This window comes from Onychomys torridus, chromosome 9 (assembly GCF_903995425.1).
Source record: "Onychomys torridus chromosome 9, mOncTor1.1, whole genome shotgun sequence".
Classification (NCBI taxonomy): Eukaryota; Metazoa; Chordata; class Mammalia; order Rodentia; family Cricetidae; genus Onychomys; species Onychomys torridus.
Window position 1 is genome coordinate 37,445,868 of NC_050451.1, and position 17,954 is coordinate 37,463,821.

General features: G+C 45.2%; 1 protein-coding gene across 1 annotated transcript in view; it reads right to left on the reverse strand.

Moving 5' to 3' along the window:
• The window catches only part of Gch1 (GTP cyclohydrolase 1), a 38,218-nt gene extending 21,802 nt beyond the window's left edge, over positions 1-16,416 (reverse strand). Inside the window, exon 1 of the mRNA XM_036199473.1 lies at positions 15,926-16,416. Within this exon, the coding sequence (XP_036055366.1) occupies positions 15,926-16,262 (337 nt within the window). The 5' untranslated portion in view covers positions 16,263-16,416. The remainder of the gene's footprint in view (positions 1-15,925) is intronic.
• Between the last annotated feature and the right edge of the window lie 1,538 nt (positions 16,417-17,954).

Sequence of the window (17,954 nt, forward strand, 5' to 3'; positions counted from 1 at the left end):
GAACAATAGTGATAAGAACAGACAGGGACAAGCTCTCTGTCATTCCCTAAGTAAATATTCCTTTTCTGGTAGCAGTCTCCTGTGCAGAATCCTCTACCCTAACCTTTGGTTGGATTTCTGAAGGCAGTTTAAATACAGCTCCTTGAGATTCCCAGAAGTACTCTGAATTTCTCCAAGAGTTCAATACTATGATAAGGGCAGGTACAGTTCACTAAAATCTTTAATCACATGAAAAATATGACCTAGAGTGAAAACAAAGCACTGTTTCTAAATGAACAAAAGAGAATCATGGGATGTCAGTCATTCATTTTCTCTGTTGAAGGAAATCTTCAAAGTTCTCATGACTACAGAGCGCACAGAGTCGGCCTCGAGTCAGGCTAAGGTGGAATCTGGTTCTGTCACCAACCAGTTGTTGGACCTTAGGCAAGGCACACAGTGGGGAAAAGAGCTTTTTTTCAGTGGAGAAACCTGGCCAATCGGGGCAGCTCGGGGCAGCTGGGCCATTTCTAGTTCATACTGACACTGGATACCACCAGTGTAGTATTAAAGGTGAGGAATAGGCTACACTGTAAGATCCCTCTAAGTGGAGTTTTCTTTCTTTCTTTCTTTCTTCTTTCTTTCTTTCTTTCTTTCTTTCTTTCTTTCTTTCTTTTTCTAGGGACAAGGTCTCATTAAGAGATCTAGGCTAGTCTTGAACTCCTAATCCTCTCAGGTTAATTTCCCAAGTGGCTGGGATGGCAAGTGTACCATTAGGCATGGCTCAATTGGGTATTTTTTTTTTTAAATCATTAAGGTCATAAAAAAAAGTTGTGAAATTGTCGGAGTTGAAATATAACAGCTAAGTGCAATTAAAATTAAAGCAGAACCTGAATAAAGTATGAAGTTAGCAGCATTATGCCAATATTGACTTCTGAAGTGTTACGGCATGTAAGGTTTTTATTTATTTATTTTTGGTAGAAGCTGGTGAAATGGTATATTCGTCATAAGTCTAAAATTATTTCAAAATTTAAACAAAAAAATATCCAGCAACTAAGATGTATAAACAACAGAGTATGATCAGTGAAAAACACAATGAACTACTGACACATGACAATTCTTCCAGTCTCTTAGTGGCATAAAGTCACATGGAAACATGGAAGGCTACCCTTGTGCACTGCACCATTCAGGTAATGACAGGTCACGTATGCAGTGGTACTCTGAGAAGACAGTCTCCTAGTCATGAACTAGTCTCTTCAGGTCAGTTACGTGTAGTCTGAAGAAACCGCATAGTGACACAAGATTGTCCTAGGCAAAAGTATAGAAGGAGAAAGAAGATAGATGGCTTACAGGAGGCAGAGAAGTGGGAAAGGATCTGACTGCAAAATGACAGGAAGAAACCTTTGGGGTAATAGAAAAGGCCCACATTGCCGGGCGGTGGTGGCGCACGCCTTTAATCCCAAAACTCAGGAGGCAGAGCCAGGTGGATCTTTGTGAGTTCGAGCCAGCCTGGTCTACCAAGTGAGTTCCAGGAAAGGAGCAAAGCTACACAGAGAATCCCTGTCTTGAAAAACCAAAAGGAAAAAAAAAGAAAAGAAAAGGCCCACATTGTCATTGCCCTTGTGGTTTGATAACTATATATATAGTTATACACATATATATACATAGTTATATTTATACACACACGTATACATAAAAATTTAATTATGTGTATGGGGCAGGGTGTGTGCACCTGTGAACACAGGGGCCTGTGGAGTCCACAAGAGGGCATTGGATCCCCTGGAGCTGGAGTTAGCAATGCTAGGACCTGAACTTGGGTCCTCTGGAAGAGCAGCAGATGCTCTTAACCACTGAGCCACCTCTCCAGCCCATGTCATGTCGTTTTGACTTTGAGTTCATATGAATGTTTATATACTCAAAAATCAAACCAGGAAGAAACCCAATTGTCCTCCTAAGGCTTAATGCTTTGTGTAGAACTGAGACACTAGAATGTCGCCTGTTTCCCATTTCATTACAACGGACCCAGACCAGAAACTTGACCACACCAAGTCATTTTTCTTCAATAATGAAGTCTCCCGGCTATATTTACTTAGGTTTTGCTCCCGCATATCTGAGAGCTGCCATCTGTGGATAATAAGAACAAAGTTTTATCACAGATTGTTTTAATTTCCTGCCCGTTATCAGTAGCAAGAAGGTAACCCTGGAAACGGGGTTCACAGTACTCTCCCTTCCACTGTCTGTTAGTCACAACCACAAAGGAAGCCAGAACAGCCTCCCAAAGTCAGGGTTTGCCCACCCCACCACCACTGCACTTACCAGTTTGAAACAACGAAGCAACACAGCTCAGCACCCATCCCTCAAGCTTTTAGCCTGCTAGGACCCCTCCTGGAAATACAGTAAGGCCACAATGCGATGCTCTCTAAGCATCTTTTGCAGCAGGGGTTGCCAGCCCCTTCCAGCGGTTGTGTTAAAACACAAATTGCTGGGTCCCATCTGCACATGGCTCTCTGTAGGTCTGGGTGGGCTTGAGAATCTGATTTCTGCAAAGGTCCCAGATCCATGATGCTAGCTGGATCCATGCTCTGAGAGCTCCTATTCTGAGGCTGCATTGCTACACAGAACCTTCACATCTCCTACATGCTCGGATACGGACGTGCATGTTTAGGACAAACAGACCTGTTTCTGCCAGGGTGGAAGGCAAAAGAGGGAGAAACTCCTGTCAGTGGAGCTTGTTTTTACTGTTTTCTGGGCATGAGCGAGAGGGGCCAGGCCAGGGTGTGATCCTCGATGCATCTTCCAGCATTCAAACCTGATGAAAGATGGCTTTGGAACCTTCGGCATCCCTCCATCCTAGGGACAAGAAGGACATTACAGGGTCCGCCAACAGAGAGAAAGGTAAGGGGGAGGAACAATGGAGCCCAGGGATTAGGAAGACAGCAATGCAACCCAGCGCATGGGGACTCTTTGCTCTTACCCAGAATTAAATCATTTAAAGGCGCCATCAAAGATAAGCCTATCCTGTTCGAGGAGGGAAAATCTGTATCACAGGCCCAACCCCCCAGTGTTACTAACATCGGGAAACTGTCAAGGCTCACAGCACTGTGTCATTGGGCCTCAGGCTTCCACAGCTACTTGTACTGAGAGCGTGGGGTTCCAGACTGCCAGAGTAAATGCTCCATCTTCCCGCTTTGGCATTTCCACAGTGCCCTTGCAACATCATGCACCGAGACAAAGTTAAACACAAGGTCCCTTCAGAATTAGCTTGGGAGTTCTCTCACACCTCACACTAACAGTGCAGACATCTAAAGTTCCTCCCCTCTTTCATGTACTCAGGCTCTCTCCCAGGCTCAGCCTTCCACACGTAATTCACACATTTAAATCTCTAGCCTAAAACTGCTTGAAGCTGCTCCCTTTGCTCTGTACAAATGCAAATTCTATGTAGCCTCATCTCAGAAGCTGTTCCAGATGCTTCTGCTGCATAACCAGAAGTGTTCTACAGCTAGCTTATGAGGTCCATAGGTTCTGTGGCTCAGAAACGAGACAGGACCCAGAACAAGTGTCTGGCCACTACTCCTCTCCACCTAGGGCTAGAGTCGAACGAGGGGCTTTTACTCACACGTCCAGTGTTTCAGCTATGTCTCAACCACCAGCAAGTGGTCTCTCCATGTGGTCAAGATGGCCCCAGAGAGCAGAAGCCTTGGGGTTGTTTCTATGGTGACTCAAAGCCCCAAAGTGGCTCACATTCTTAAGACACATTGTAAGCCAATATACCATGGTTCCCTCTCATCACAAAGTGGGGGTATATCAAGCATCCAATGCTTTTTGCAGTTTTTAATTCTTCTGGGAGTATTACCACCATATATAAAATGAAAAGAAGGACAAATTTATAGACATGCCAGCAATCATACAGCTAAGGGACAGGATCACTTGTAAGCTCTTATCTGCCTGTATTCAATAAAGTCAAACTTGGCATTGCTTAATGATGGGGATTTTTTTTTTTTAAATAGAGTCTTGTGTAGGCCAGTCCTCACCTCCCAAGTACTGGAATTACAAGGATATGCCACTATGCCTGATTATGATGGGGCTCTGCTCTGAGAAATGAATCATTAAGCAGTTTGTTACTGTATGAATACCATGGAACATGCTTATACAACCTGCTATCCACTTAGACTCCACAACACTAATGGTGTGTATCTGTGTGTGAATACTTACATATTTGTGCATATATTCTATTGTTTTAAGGTCATGACAGACAAAACACAAGGTTACAGCAAGCATAGAGAAAATAATGCAATCAAGTGGTATGGTGTATGCAAGACCAAGAGGCTCTGCGTTCGATAGTTGTGTGTTTTGAATAAGTAGGGGCACATCCTGAAATAACAATTAAAAGTTTAAGATAGCAAATATACCACCCTGGAACATGGTGGCTTGCTATTAGTCAAATATTGGTGCTGTGCATAGCTGTATGTGCTATGCTCTTAATCTACAGAAACAGAGGAGCTTGATACACATCGGCAATGGGTTGTCCTGATCATCAGGGGGTTTTGCTCCATTAAAATCTTATGGGGTCACTTCAGTGTACGTGAGTGATGCTGACTGGAGCATCAGGAGGCACAGAACTGCATATGCATCCACTTCTCTTTAGTTCCAGGCCAAGTGTCCAGTGGTATATATGGTCTTGCCGTAATGAGTGTTTAAGTAGCCAGCACAGAGGACTGCAGCTCTACCAGCCTTGGATTTGAACTAGCTTGGTCAGTGTGTTTCTCCCCCTGACCTGCTTCCTCACCACAGCTAGTTGGACATTAGGTGAAACCTCAATGCATTTGTTTTGAAAATATAGCTGACTCTAAAAAAAAAAAAAGAGAGAGAGAGAGCTGAGCTGTTGAGCCTCCTTAAGGCTGCCTGTCTCGCCCCTGCACTTAGCCCTCATTCATCCCCCATTCATCCTCTCTCCCAGCATCCAACGCCTGAGTCTAGACAGCATCACCACAGTCTCCTGTTGTCAGTACCCGCCACCTCGGCACCCTCACATCTTCATTGTCCTCCTAACTTCATCAGAAACCCTGTGAGGAAACTGTCCAGGCTCAGGCTCCTATAATATTGAGGAATTTTTATGAAAGCAAGAATTTTATAATTCAAATTACATTTCCTTACTTATTATCAATTCTGTTCCTTAAAGCAGAACTGCTGTCAGGTGTGGTGGGATAAATCCTTAGTCCCAGCACTCAGGAGGCAGGGGCAAGTGGGTCTCTATGAGTTTAAGACCAGCCCAGTCTACATGGTGAGACTCAAAAAAAAAAAAGGATAAAAGGAAAAGAGATGCCACAGAGATGTTATATGTATATACACAACTGAGTAAAAGAATGCTTTTCCCAAAATAAAATATTTTATGGGAGTTTGTTGTTTTTAAGTCAAGTAACATAGGACTGGCACTTCTTGCCAGACCTGGCATTTTCTTGGGATGTTAAGAGTCAAAGTTTCTTTTTCTTTTCATTTTTGTACTTTGCAAAGTTTTCCTAATATTTAAATTTTGGTGTTTAGATATTTTTCTTTGGTGAAGCATGCCGTTCTACTCATGACCCCTGATCAATTTTAGCAGCTGAGCCACAAGGCACTGCTAGCTGCTTCCTGGGCAGCCTCTTCAGCTTGATGTATTTGCAGTCTACCCATCAGCCATGGCTCGGAGAGACCCTGGAGACTCGACCCTGTGACCTGGTTCCCAGTCATCAACCTCCAACAACACGCCAGTGACCTTCCCAGCAGGAGTCGGGTGTGTGGCTTTAATTAGAGAAACAACTGTTCACCCAACTTCTGCCTTTGCTCTTGATAGGGGACCAATGCCAACATGGAAGCCATCCAAGGACCTTGGCCTTGTACATGAACAGCAGGCTGTTGCATGGTGACTGTGTATTAAGATACTGCTGTGGACCAGGGACTCCTGCAGCATATTTATACTGGGAAACAGTATGAAAAGCAAGAACAGCTATAGCACCTGCTGGTACAGGGCTGGACCTGCTGTCTGTGTTGTGTTAGCTACATGTGCTGACATTGTTTGTGCAGCCTGTGAGGAAACTGGTCTCACGGTGCTAAATGGTGGTCTACCAGCAACCAGGTAGAGAGCACTGGAGATATATTGGAATGGATGAGCCCTGAGCAGTCCGGTGAGGGCCTGGTCTTGATTGAACAACACCTGGCTCAGCAGTGTGGAGCCAAGTTTGGAGTCTGTGGGACAGCCATCATGGAGTGACTTAAGGAGGTCCTGGCTGGCAGAGGTTGACTACAGGGCTGAGCATAGTTCATACACTTGCCATTTTCTACATACACTGGATCGTGAGATGAGCATGGAGCTCTTCTTTCGCTGAGCTAAAGCTACATTCCATGGCTGTCACAATGTTTTCAGTTTATTTGAAAATCCAAACATGTACTTAGAAAATTAAATATATTAATATACAGTAGACCCATAAGATTGAACTGTGCTGATTTACTTATATATAGGTTGCTTAGGATATTTCTGACAATTTTGGGGGGGAGGGTATCAGAATCAGCTAGCTTAGCAACATTTCTTTCTCTTTTTTTCCTTTCTTTCTTTTTTTTTTTTTTCTTTTTCTTTTTTGATTTTTCGAGACAGGGTTTCTCTGTGTAGCTTTGGAGCCTGTCCTGGAACTCACTCTGTAGCCAAGGCCGGCCTCGAACTTTGAGAGATCTGCCTGGCTCTGCCTCCCGAGTGCTGGGATTAAAGGCGTGCGCCACCACCGCCCAATGCAACATTTCTAAAATTAAGGTATATATAAAATAAATATGCACTGACAGCAATCTGCTTTAATCATTTACTACCTTGACAATATGCACAAATCCATTTTGAAAGTAAATACTTAGAGTGGGGAAAGAGCTCAGTTGGTAAGGTGCTGGCTGTATAAGCTTAGGCACCTAAGTTTCGATCCCTCAGAACCAATATAAAAAAAAAAATGAGCATGGTGGTCATAATCCCAGCACTGGGAAGGCAGAGGCAGGAGGATCCCCCAGAGGCTTGCAGGCCATCTAGCCAATCTGAGAGCTGCAAATTCCGGGAGAGACTATCCCAAAAATCAGGTGAAGGAGCAAATGACAAAGACACTCAATGTTAACCTTTGACCTCCACACATACATATACATTCACACAAAGTGAAACTTCTTCCAGATGCATGTAAGTATGGCCCACATAGTGCCATTTGTAGTCGAGTATAAATAAACATTCCAGTATTAAGTCATAAGTGGAAAGGCATTAACTGGACTGGTGATAAGCTCAGTGGTGGGGCCCTTGCCTAGGATACACAAGACCCCAGGTTCAATGCCTGACACCTCAAAACTATTAACTGAAGAACCATCATAATTTCATAGCTGCCTCCCATTGCTACTGTCATGAGTTTGTGTTGGCTTATCTGCCAATCTTCTCTTGAGCAGTTCCTCTTTCTAGTAAGTTGTATAACCTAGTAAAAGTGATCTCTCATAGTTTATAAACATTTTATTGTGTATAATACACATAACATAGCACCTCTGGATTAACCTGTTTGTTATTTGTAAGGCTTCCTGTCGATCGCAGATTATCAACTTTTAGAAGATTTCAAAGTTAGACAGGAACTTGTAATTCTACAGAGCTTGGTGCCCTGACACCAGCATTACTCCCAGACAACTATGGAGTGCTGTTGAGCATTTCTATCCTTGCCCTTGTCTCTCAGTAATATGCAAATGCTGGCATTATCATTCAATTTCTTAACACAACATTCTGTTTCTATACACACCATTTTCACACAAAATTCAACTTCTGCACTATTTAGCTGCTGTGGGATGCTCTGTATGCTGTGAATGTGTTGCTCTGATTGGTTGATAAATAAAAAGCTGATTGGCCAGTAGCCAGGCAGCAAGTATAGGTGGGATAAGTGGATAAGGAGAATGCTGGGAAAAGGAAAGCTGAGTTGGGAGACACCAGCCCACCATCCAGGGAGCAGCATGTAATGGCACACAGGTAAGCCATGGAACATGTGGAAATGTATATATGAACAGAAATGGGCTGAGTTTAAGTGTAAGAGCTAGTCAGTGGTAGGCCTGAGCTAATGGCCAAGCAGTTTTAATTAATATAAGCCTCTGTCTGTTTACTTGGGTCTGAGTGGCTGAGGACTGGGCAGGACACAGGAAAACTTTAGCTACAATTTAGCCATTGTAAGACAATGGGTATTTAAGTCATTTCTAGATAGTAACTAACCTTGAACACACATGATGTTTTCTTATAATTTCAATACGATAGTATCAATTTTCTGTATGTTTGTCAATCCCACAAAGAATAATGTACCTATATCTAGGATTTGTGTGTTTCTCTTGTGGAGAGTGAGATCATTCATATTTTCTGGGGTTTAAGGAGCCCTTTGGATTTCCTTTACTAAGAACCTTCTCTTTACAAGCTTTGGCAATTTCCAGTTGTGTGGCTCACCCTTCTCCCAGCATCTCTTCTTATGTAACTATCAGCCCACTGTCCAGGACAGGGGTGCTAAATGACTCCTCACAGTTCATCACTTGACTCCATTTGTACTGGTATTTAACATATGAAAATTCCTAATTTTTATGATGTCAGTCATATTTTATGGCTCTTAGATTGAAGCCATAATTAAGTAGCTTTCTACTACAGAATTAAATGCATTTAAAAATTACAACTTTTTATGGTTTTTAAGCTTTGGATACTTTAAAACTTGCCAAAGAGTTATACTCTTTGAATTATATCCCTTTATAAAGGGGCACAAGAGTCCTGTTATACCTTTAAAGAATTCCAACTAATAAGTTTTAAATGAATTAAACAACCAAAGATCATTAGTCTGTCACTTCTAATAATTGCCAGGTCTAGGTAGTCACCAATAGCTCCTAATGCAGTAGGTGAAAAGCTGGAACTCTTTCATTGACGAGTTCGACTGAGACCCTTCAGGCTAATCAAGCTTAATGCCAGAAAAGGAAGATATTTGGCTTCTCCAGACAGAATTGTATGCTTCCTTCTATGAATCAGGCTTGCCTAACCTTAAAAGTGTTTGTTTAGAGAGATGAGTAAGTCTCCCAATCTGATAACTACTGTGTATGCAATACAAGAAATAAAGGTTCATGTTAGACTAACTCGGGAATAAAATAAACAAAGCCTACAATGTGGGAAATCCTGCACAACAAATGGCCCATTTCTTCAGCAACTTACTAGAGTCTAAGAAGTCAATGTGGGTGACTTATAAAAACCTTAAGGAGTGATGGCACGTGCCTTTAATCCCAGCACTCAAAGGTAGAGGCAGGCAGAGCTCTGTGAGTTTGATGCCAGTCTGGTCTACAAAGTGAGTTCCAGGACAGCCAGGGCTGTTACATGAAAGACCTTGTCTCAACAACAACAACAACGAAAGGACCATGTGGTGATGTATGTCACAACATACCACCACAGGACCATAAGGAGAGTTTCCCAGAATAATGTAGGAGTTTTGTTTAAATCAAGATCAGTTTATACAAAGAAACCTGTGGGAGAATCATAACTGCAAACATTTGCTAGATACTTGATATTAGGAGGCTATGGTCAACTTCACATGTGAGCATACATTATTGTTTTTCAAGTCCTTATATTTTAGAGATCAGTAGACTGTGTACCAATAAATGTCACATCAGGGACTTGCTTGAAGGTGACTCAGTGAAGAAGGGTTATGAAGGCCAGGAGGGACAAAGCAGGACAGACCTACATTCATGTTGACAGTCACAGAGGATGCGTGATGGGGACACAGCCTATTCTCATGCACACTGAAACCCTTCTACAAGAAAGGATTTAAAATTTCTAATTCTGGGCTGGAGACATGGCTCAGCAGAGTACAAGCTGCTTTTCCAGAGGACTAGGGTTAGGTCTCCCAGCACCCACCCGTGGTGGCTCACGACCATCTCTAACACCAGCTCCAGAGGATCCAATGACCTCTTCTGGCCTCCATGGGCACTACACATACACAGTGCACAGACATACAAGCAGACAAAACACCCACACACAAAATAAAAAGAAGAGTCTTTTTAAAATAATTTTTAAATCCACAATCCTAACAAGACAAAGCACCAAATATTCTCTCTCCTTCAGAAACAAATCCAATATCCATCAAGTCCATCACTTGTGAGGGACAGTTGCTGAGAATTCAAAGAGGGATGCCTACAGTCCCTTCTTTTCTGAACACATTCTACTGTAAAAGAAAATTCTAGTAAGTCAGTATCTTCAGCCTTGAGCATAACAGATTTCCCAGATAGTTCAGACAATCTCAGTTAGCTCACTCTAGCTTATCCCTGAGTATAACTGCCAGAGACTCAATAGAGAATCGACAGCTGTCAGAAACATCTCCCTTCACATAGCCTGGAATTAGGATCCCTCCAATCCAAGACTCCTAATCTAGAAATCATTAATCAGACATCAGCCCTCTCCTGGTAAATGTTGGTACTGCAGGCTCATTCACCCAAACGCTGAACCAAAGGATGCTGCAAATGCAGACCTGGGGAGATGCCAGGATGTGGAGGAGTTTCTCGAGCCAGACAAAACAAACGGCAGGAAAAAACACAAAGGAGAAGAAGGAGCCAAGTTAATTAGAAAAACACTGTCATCAACAGAAAGCCATGACCCATGATGCTCGTTATCCTCTCCGCTCTGCCTCTTTTCAGTACCACCTGGAGCTAGCCCTCACTGTGCCTCAGTTTCCTTATTTATAACATGGGAATATTGCATGCCCTGTAGGGCTATTATGAAGACAGAGCAAGGTGACACCTTTCAAGGACTCGGGGAGGGCTCCAAGCCAGTGAGCAAAGACACCAGGCAGCCCCAGCATGGCTGTACCTTCCATGTGGCCATCTCCCAGCATGAGTCAAGTGCCTTTGCTAAATGCTCACAGAGCCATGTGGTTATTGTCACATTTCTCCTTCCAGTGACTGGTTAATGTTTCTTTCCTCTAAAAGGCTGTGAGTTCCTGTGAGGGCAAGAACAACATTCAGCTTCACCCATTCTCAGCATTCAGCACAATTCCTGGAACACAGTGAAAAAAAAAATTAAGTGATCCTAGGCCTGGTGGTGTAAACCTTTAATTCTCAGCATTCAAGGGGCAGAGGCTGGTGGATTTCTGTGAGTTCAAGGTAAGCCTACCTAGAGAGACCCTGTCTCAAAATAAACAAATAAACAAAAATAAAAATTAAGTGAAACACTGATAAAATTCCCAGGTAATATTATGAAGACATAATATTCATAATTGCTTGGATTGAACCCTACAAAGAAAATCATGCTGAAGTTCTGGGTGCCTCTGAATAAGATGCTGTTGGATACGGTGCTGCTATAGGTGTAACTCAGTAAATTCAGATGAGACATACTAGATTTTGAATCTACCATCACCAGTGTCCTCAGAAGACAAAAATGTGGACATTGACAGGGACAGAAATTGGAGTGATGGATGAAAACCAAGGAACAGGGATTGAATTTCACAACCAGAAACTAGGATGAGACATGGAAGGTCTCCAGTACAGTTTGAGAGAGTTTGCTGGTTCCTCATTTTCAGACGTAGCCTCGAGGGCTATAAAATCTGATGTCTGCTGCTGAAATCCCTAGCTGTGGCATTTCTCTATGGCAGCCGAGACACTGTTACCAGTACCAATGCTGTAGTCCTGCTTGAATGACAATGGCCCTCAGAGGCTCATGTTTCAGTGCTTGGTCCCCATTTGGTAGAACCATTTGGGAAAGAGTAGGAGGCTTTGAGGTTTCAGGAGCCCATGCCAAGACCAGACCCCTGCCTCCAACCTGAGGATAAGTAAGCTTTCAGGTACTGCTCCAGCACCATGCCAGCCTACCTGCTGCTGCCCTTACCGCCATGGTGGTCATGGACTCACCCTCAGAAACTATACGAAAGCCCCCACTTACATGATTTCTTTTATAAATCGCCTTGGTCATGGTGTGTCTTCACAGCAATAGAAAAGTAACTGGGGCAAGTGCCATACTTGTTTGTCATTCTGAAGTTGTGTGTGGTGCCTTTATGTGCCTATTCGTGGCTTTTCTCCTGTGTTCTCAACAGCTCTGATCTACATAAACTACTGTACCAACGGCTTTCTTATTTTCTCCTTTATTCATGGTTCTCTTTCTGGCAACAAATAGGCTCTATTTAATAATTCTCTAACCAAATTAACAACAGAAAGTATTAGTGAGTCAAGATTGAAATGAGCTACACATTCATATTTGTCCATTTCAACATTTCAGCCCTTAGTAAAATGAATCTCTCTCTCTCTCTCTCTCTCTCTCTCTCTCTCTCTCTCTCTCTCTCTCTCTCTGTGTGTGTGTGTGTGTGTGTGTGTGTGTGTGTGTGTGTGTGTGTGTTTTCATGGCCCAAGGTTAATGTCAGCAGTCTTCCTCAATTTCTCATCTTTTAAGTCACTCTCTCCAGAAACCTGGAGCCTGCCAATTTGGCTAGACTAGTTAGCTAGCAAGTCTCAGGGATCCTCCTGTCTCTACCTCCTCAGTGGTATACAAGTGCACCGCCATGCCTTGCTTTCTTATGTGAGTGCTGGGAATCAAATGTGGGTTTTAATGATTATTCAGTAAGCATTTTATCAACTGAGCCATCTCCCTAGCCCCTATAATATGTACTTTAAAACTGAGAGCATGAATTTACCTTCCATCTGATATAGTAGGGAATAGAAAAGAATTTTATTTTGAGACTAGATGGATGGCTTAGAGGCTAAGAACAAGTACTGTTCTTCTGAAGGATCCAGGTTCAATTCCCAGCACCCACACTGCACTGCACAGCTCATAACAGCCTGTGACTACAGCTTCAAGGAATGTGATGTCCTCATGTGCGCTCTCTCTCTCTCTCTCTCTCTCTCTCTCTCTCACACACACACACACACACACACACACACACACACACACTCCTACATATAGTTAAAAAGTAAAATAGCTCTTGAGAATTTTATTTTTTGTCTATCTTGATATTTCAGGGCTGTCAGTTTTTAGTTCCCCAATGCAACCTGATTTAATAAATCAGATACATTTGTGATTTCAGAAGAAAAATCTTTCATAATTGCTAAATTTTCTCTTGAAGTAGTGAAGACTCTGTTTTTATTTTTTTTAAAAGTATCTCATTGTCAGAATACACTCTTCGGGGAGCAGGAACAATCTGCAATACAAATGGTTGAGGGAGGGCCATGGCTTTCTGTCCCCAACAGTGCCACTACCTCATGCTGGATTATCCATATGCTTCCCGAAATCCAGGACACTGTGGACATGATCATGAAAACTCTTGGCAGTCCAGGAAGGACAAGTGGAAACATGTTCATGAAGAAATGTGACAGAAGAGTTAAAACTTGGGGATTTCCATAAACTCAGAAAAGGCTCATCTGATGACGGGATCGGATATAGCACTTAACCTTTGCTGGCTAATGACAACAAGAGGGTTGTCACTATTCATACCTGGGAGAAGATAACACAGAGAAAGGGCCAAGCCAAAGGGCCTTCCAACTTAATTAAGGTTCTGAACAGAAGAAGTGTAGGCAAAGTGGTTGTGACGCACGCCTGTAACCCCAGCACTCAGGAGGTGGAGAGAAGGTGCCTTGCATAGAAGAACTCACCAAGGTTAAAATCTTAAGTCTGGAAGAGAAGAGGAGTCTGGTTAAACTGGAAGGAGACAGAAATGGAGAATGAGGACTCAGTCTGAGTTAGCATCAGTCTGGTGCTAGATTCTAAGGGCAGCCAGGCCTGGCCGAGGTGCTGACTTCTCCTCCACCCTGCCTCCTGGCCCACAAGGTACATCCCAGTAGTGATAGCCGCAGGGAGACTTGGTAACCCTGACACACCCAGCCCTGTCATGGATCACTACAGTCACTCCCAAGGAAAGGCAGGTACCGGAAAGAGAGGAAAGGTGTGACAGAGAAGGGTGGTGGGAAATGACCACCTCCCCCAAGCCAAGAAATGAACGGAAAAGAAACTGGAAGAGAATGGGGGAAGGGAGGGTATCAAATACACGATTTCTGACAGAAGTCAACAAGGAATTAATAGATAGAGCACCAGACAAGGAATTAATAGATAGAGAGGCAGACAGATATCTGCAAGTTCTAGACCAGCCTGGCCTACATATCTAGTACCAGGCCAGCCAAGGCTACATAATAATTTTTTTAATCTCAATGAATAGCTATCAATAATCTTAAGTAGTCTGTGATTTTTTTGTGGTAAATATCTATAAAATTCTTCATGTTGGCCATGTGAAAAGTGTGCTGTTCGGTAGTATTCACAATTTGTGAGGTGAACATTTCTGTCACTGGAAAAGGAAACTCTGAGTTAGGCTGTCACTCTCTAGCCCTCCGTCTTCCTCAGCTGATAGGTGCCAATCTGCTGTCTCCAGGCCAATGGACTTTTTTTATTAATAAATTGGAATGAAGGGTGCTTTGGAGTCCAGACGCCTCCGTAGCTGAATCTCGGCTTATGAGGCAAGCCTGTGACAGCAGATCTCAAAAAACAGGCCAGTCTCTTTAGAGAACTGTGTGACATGTACCAGGGCTAGAGATTCCTCTCCCTTGGAGTGATGAAATCTAGAGGTGAGGACCACCTTTTACATCTACAAGAGGCAGATGTAAGATCAGATGCTCCATGTTACATCCTGGACTACCAAACACACTAACACTCTCAGACACCGAATCCACAGGAAATCCAGTGACTGTTCATCAGTCTGCGTTTTCACATTCTGCTGTCGGGATCCAAACTTGCACCATCAAAACATAAAGCAATGAAACCCAGACTCAGAACTAGATCTGGGTCGGCTCCCTAGCATTAGGAAGCGGTTCCGTTTCCTTTGGGGCCCCACCCTCCTCAGGCTCTGGTTTCCCTCCCACCCTTCCTTTGAAGTGGGGGAAGGTTCGGCAGAAATGATTGTTCTTTCTGGGACGGGTTCTCAGTCTCTCAACACCTTCAGGAAAATGGCAGCCCTGGTTTTTTGTTGTTGTTGTTTTCCAGGAGAAATCAGTGGAGGCCAAGAACCACGTCAGAGACGCACCGATGTAAACTGAGCCCGAGGCCTTTGAGCTCAGCCAAAAGAACCAGAAGCTTTTTGTTTTAAAATAAAGACCAACACTGCTTACCCTGCCTCCGTACCCTACCCACACCAACTGCTTCCCCATCACTGGGGAGGAAAGACTACTACCTGCAAGCTCAGACTGCTGATTTGAGGCTGGGGGCGGGAGGGGGGGGGGCACACAAGCACGGAGTCCCAGGTCCACTGAACCTCAACTCTCAGAACAGTAGCCAGGGGGTCCCTCTCTTTTGAAAGAGCAAGTGTGAAAGGCCCTCACTAACAATATTAGCCCAAGAAAATCCCACACTTCAAACCGCAGAAGCCCGAACCCAGAATTGTGCCGAATGCTGGCAAAGTCCTAAAGTGGAGTAAACTCGAGGTGGTAGAATTACAACTCTCTGAAGATGTCCCCCATCGCCATTACAAGTACCTAACTTTGCTCACTAACAGGCTCACTGGATGCACAGGAAGCCTGGCTTCACCCAAAAGCGCTGCATCTCAGACTGACAGAAGAAGCGTCCCTTTCAACAAGTGTCCAGGGGATCCTTATGTGGGGAAGGTGGGTACTGCACCTGCTACGTCCATCTAGCTCTGAGAACTCGGGTGAGAGGGTCCCGCATTCCCTCCCGCCCCGGAGCTCAGGGTCAGTGGCTAGGCCCACTCGAGTCCCCTCTCCCCAAGGCCCCTGGGTGCCAGCCAGCCACACGACCCAGGAGGGGAACTCGCCTCCGTTACGCTGGAGGCTCCAGGGCTTGGGCTTCGGCTGGGGCTGGGAGGTGACAGCTTGGCTCCCAGTGCCAAAAGTGAAGCAACTCGGGAAAGTTCCCGGAGCTGCCCCCACTTCCTGAAGCCGCCTCCCCGCGCCCCACACTCCCTCCGGCGGCCGCACGGACCTGAGATGGTCTCCTGGTAGCCCTTGGTGAAGAACTGCATGGCGGTGGCCGCTCTCCAGGGCGTCTTGAGCAGCCCCTGCCGCTGGGGGTCCTCGCCCAGCGAGCGCAGGATGGACGAGTAGGCGGCCGCCAGGTTGGGGAGGTTCAGCTCGTTATCCTCCTCGCTGCGGGGCCGCCCTGCCTTCCAGGCGTCGGCGGGCTGTGGCCCCTTGGCCTCGGGCGGCCGGGACTTCTCGGCAGGCCGGCTGGCCCCGGGCCGCGGCAGCTCCCGCTCGGGGAACCCATTGGTGCACCTGGCTCCCCTCGGCTTCTCCGCCGGTAGCGGGCCCTTCTCCATGGACCCGGTGCGACTGCTCCCGAGACACCCAGGGGTGCTGCAAGCCCTGCGGCTCCGCTTCGCCAGCGGCCGGGACCTGTGGCCGTCACCGGGGCCGGGAGATCAGCCTGGAGAGAGACGCTCGGAGTGAAGGGCAGCGGCCAGCTGGGGAGCCCCGCCGCGCCTCTCTTTTTATGCCGGGGCCACTCTGCCGGCGCCGCGGGGTGTTCCCATTGGCCCGAGCCTCTTGCGTCACGGCTCTCGCCCCGCCCCTTCGCCCCGCCCTCCCGATTGGCCCCTAAGCCCCGCGGTTGCACAAGACCAGCTTCAGGTTGGACCCCCTCAGCTTATGATGGGAAGAACTGAGTCAGCAATGCGACAGGAGTCCAGGGAGCTGGAACCTCAGTGAATAGAGACGTCCGGTCCACTTCACTTTCACAAAGGGGGCGTGATCGCAAAAAAAAAAACAAAACAAAAAACCCGCTGTGGTCTGGTCTGGTTGCCCTGCGAAAAATGAGCTAACAGGTGACCTTGCTGGGGGCAGGCAGGGTGGAGCAAATTAGCTGGTGATAAGCAACTCCAGCACTCTTTAAAAAACACTTTTTTTTTTTTTTTTTTACTTTTTAGTTATTCTTTGGAGATTATAATTAACTTCATTTCTGCTTTCCTTTTCCTCCCTCCAAACCTTCCCATATTCCTGTCCCCTCCTCACCTTGCTCTTTCAAATTCACAGCCTCTTTTTCTTTAATAGTTGTTACATCTCTGTGTGTGTTCCTAAATATGTAAATACAACCTGCTCTGTCTGTCTAAGATCACTTGTATGTATATAGTTTCAGAGCTGACCATTTGGTACTAGTGTGCTCTTCCTGGGGAAGACTCTCCCAGTCTCAACATTTCTTGGTTGCCTGTCCTTCTTCAGCTAGAGCTAAAGGCCTCATGAAGTCATCCCATTCACCATCATCACCCGGTCCATGTTCACATGTCCATTGGTGTCATCCTTGTTTTATTTTTTGAAACAAAGTCTCACTATATAGCTCTGTCTGGCCTGGAATCGGTATGTAGACCACCAGGAAGGCCTTTAATTCACAGTGATCTGCCTGCCTCGGATGGGATTAAAGACATGTGCCCAGCCTCTCTGGTGCTTTTTGAGGCTAGAGAAGTTGTGACTTGAAACTTGTGTGATGACTTCAGATGTATACAACACACTTGGCACTCTAGAGAACCCGCTGGCCACCATCAAGGCATGAGTTAGAGTAAAGAGCAGTCCTGGGAGTCCCTCTGCCCAGGAAGGTACAGTATTTGTAAGCTGCCAGATCTCTGCTCCACGGTTTTAACCTCCCCTGACCTTGTCTTTCACAATGATTAGGGAAGCTTGTTTTCTTTCATTACCCTGCATCTGGTGACCAGCAAGAGGACTGGAGCAGCCAGCTACATCCTCCAGTCTGACAGTGTGTAATGTGTCAGGAACTTTGGCAAATTAATCAGTGACACGAGGAGACAAGAGGGGCTGGAGTGATGGCTCAGGTGTTAAGAGCACTTGGTGCTCCTCCGGAGGACCTGAGTTCAGTTCCCAGCGCCTTCGTCAGGCAGCTCACAACCATCTAGAACTCCAGCTCCAGAACATCCAATCCCTCTGCCCTCCATGGGCATTAGCAATCACACACACACACACACACACACACACACACACACACACACACACACACAGAGAGA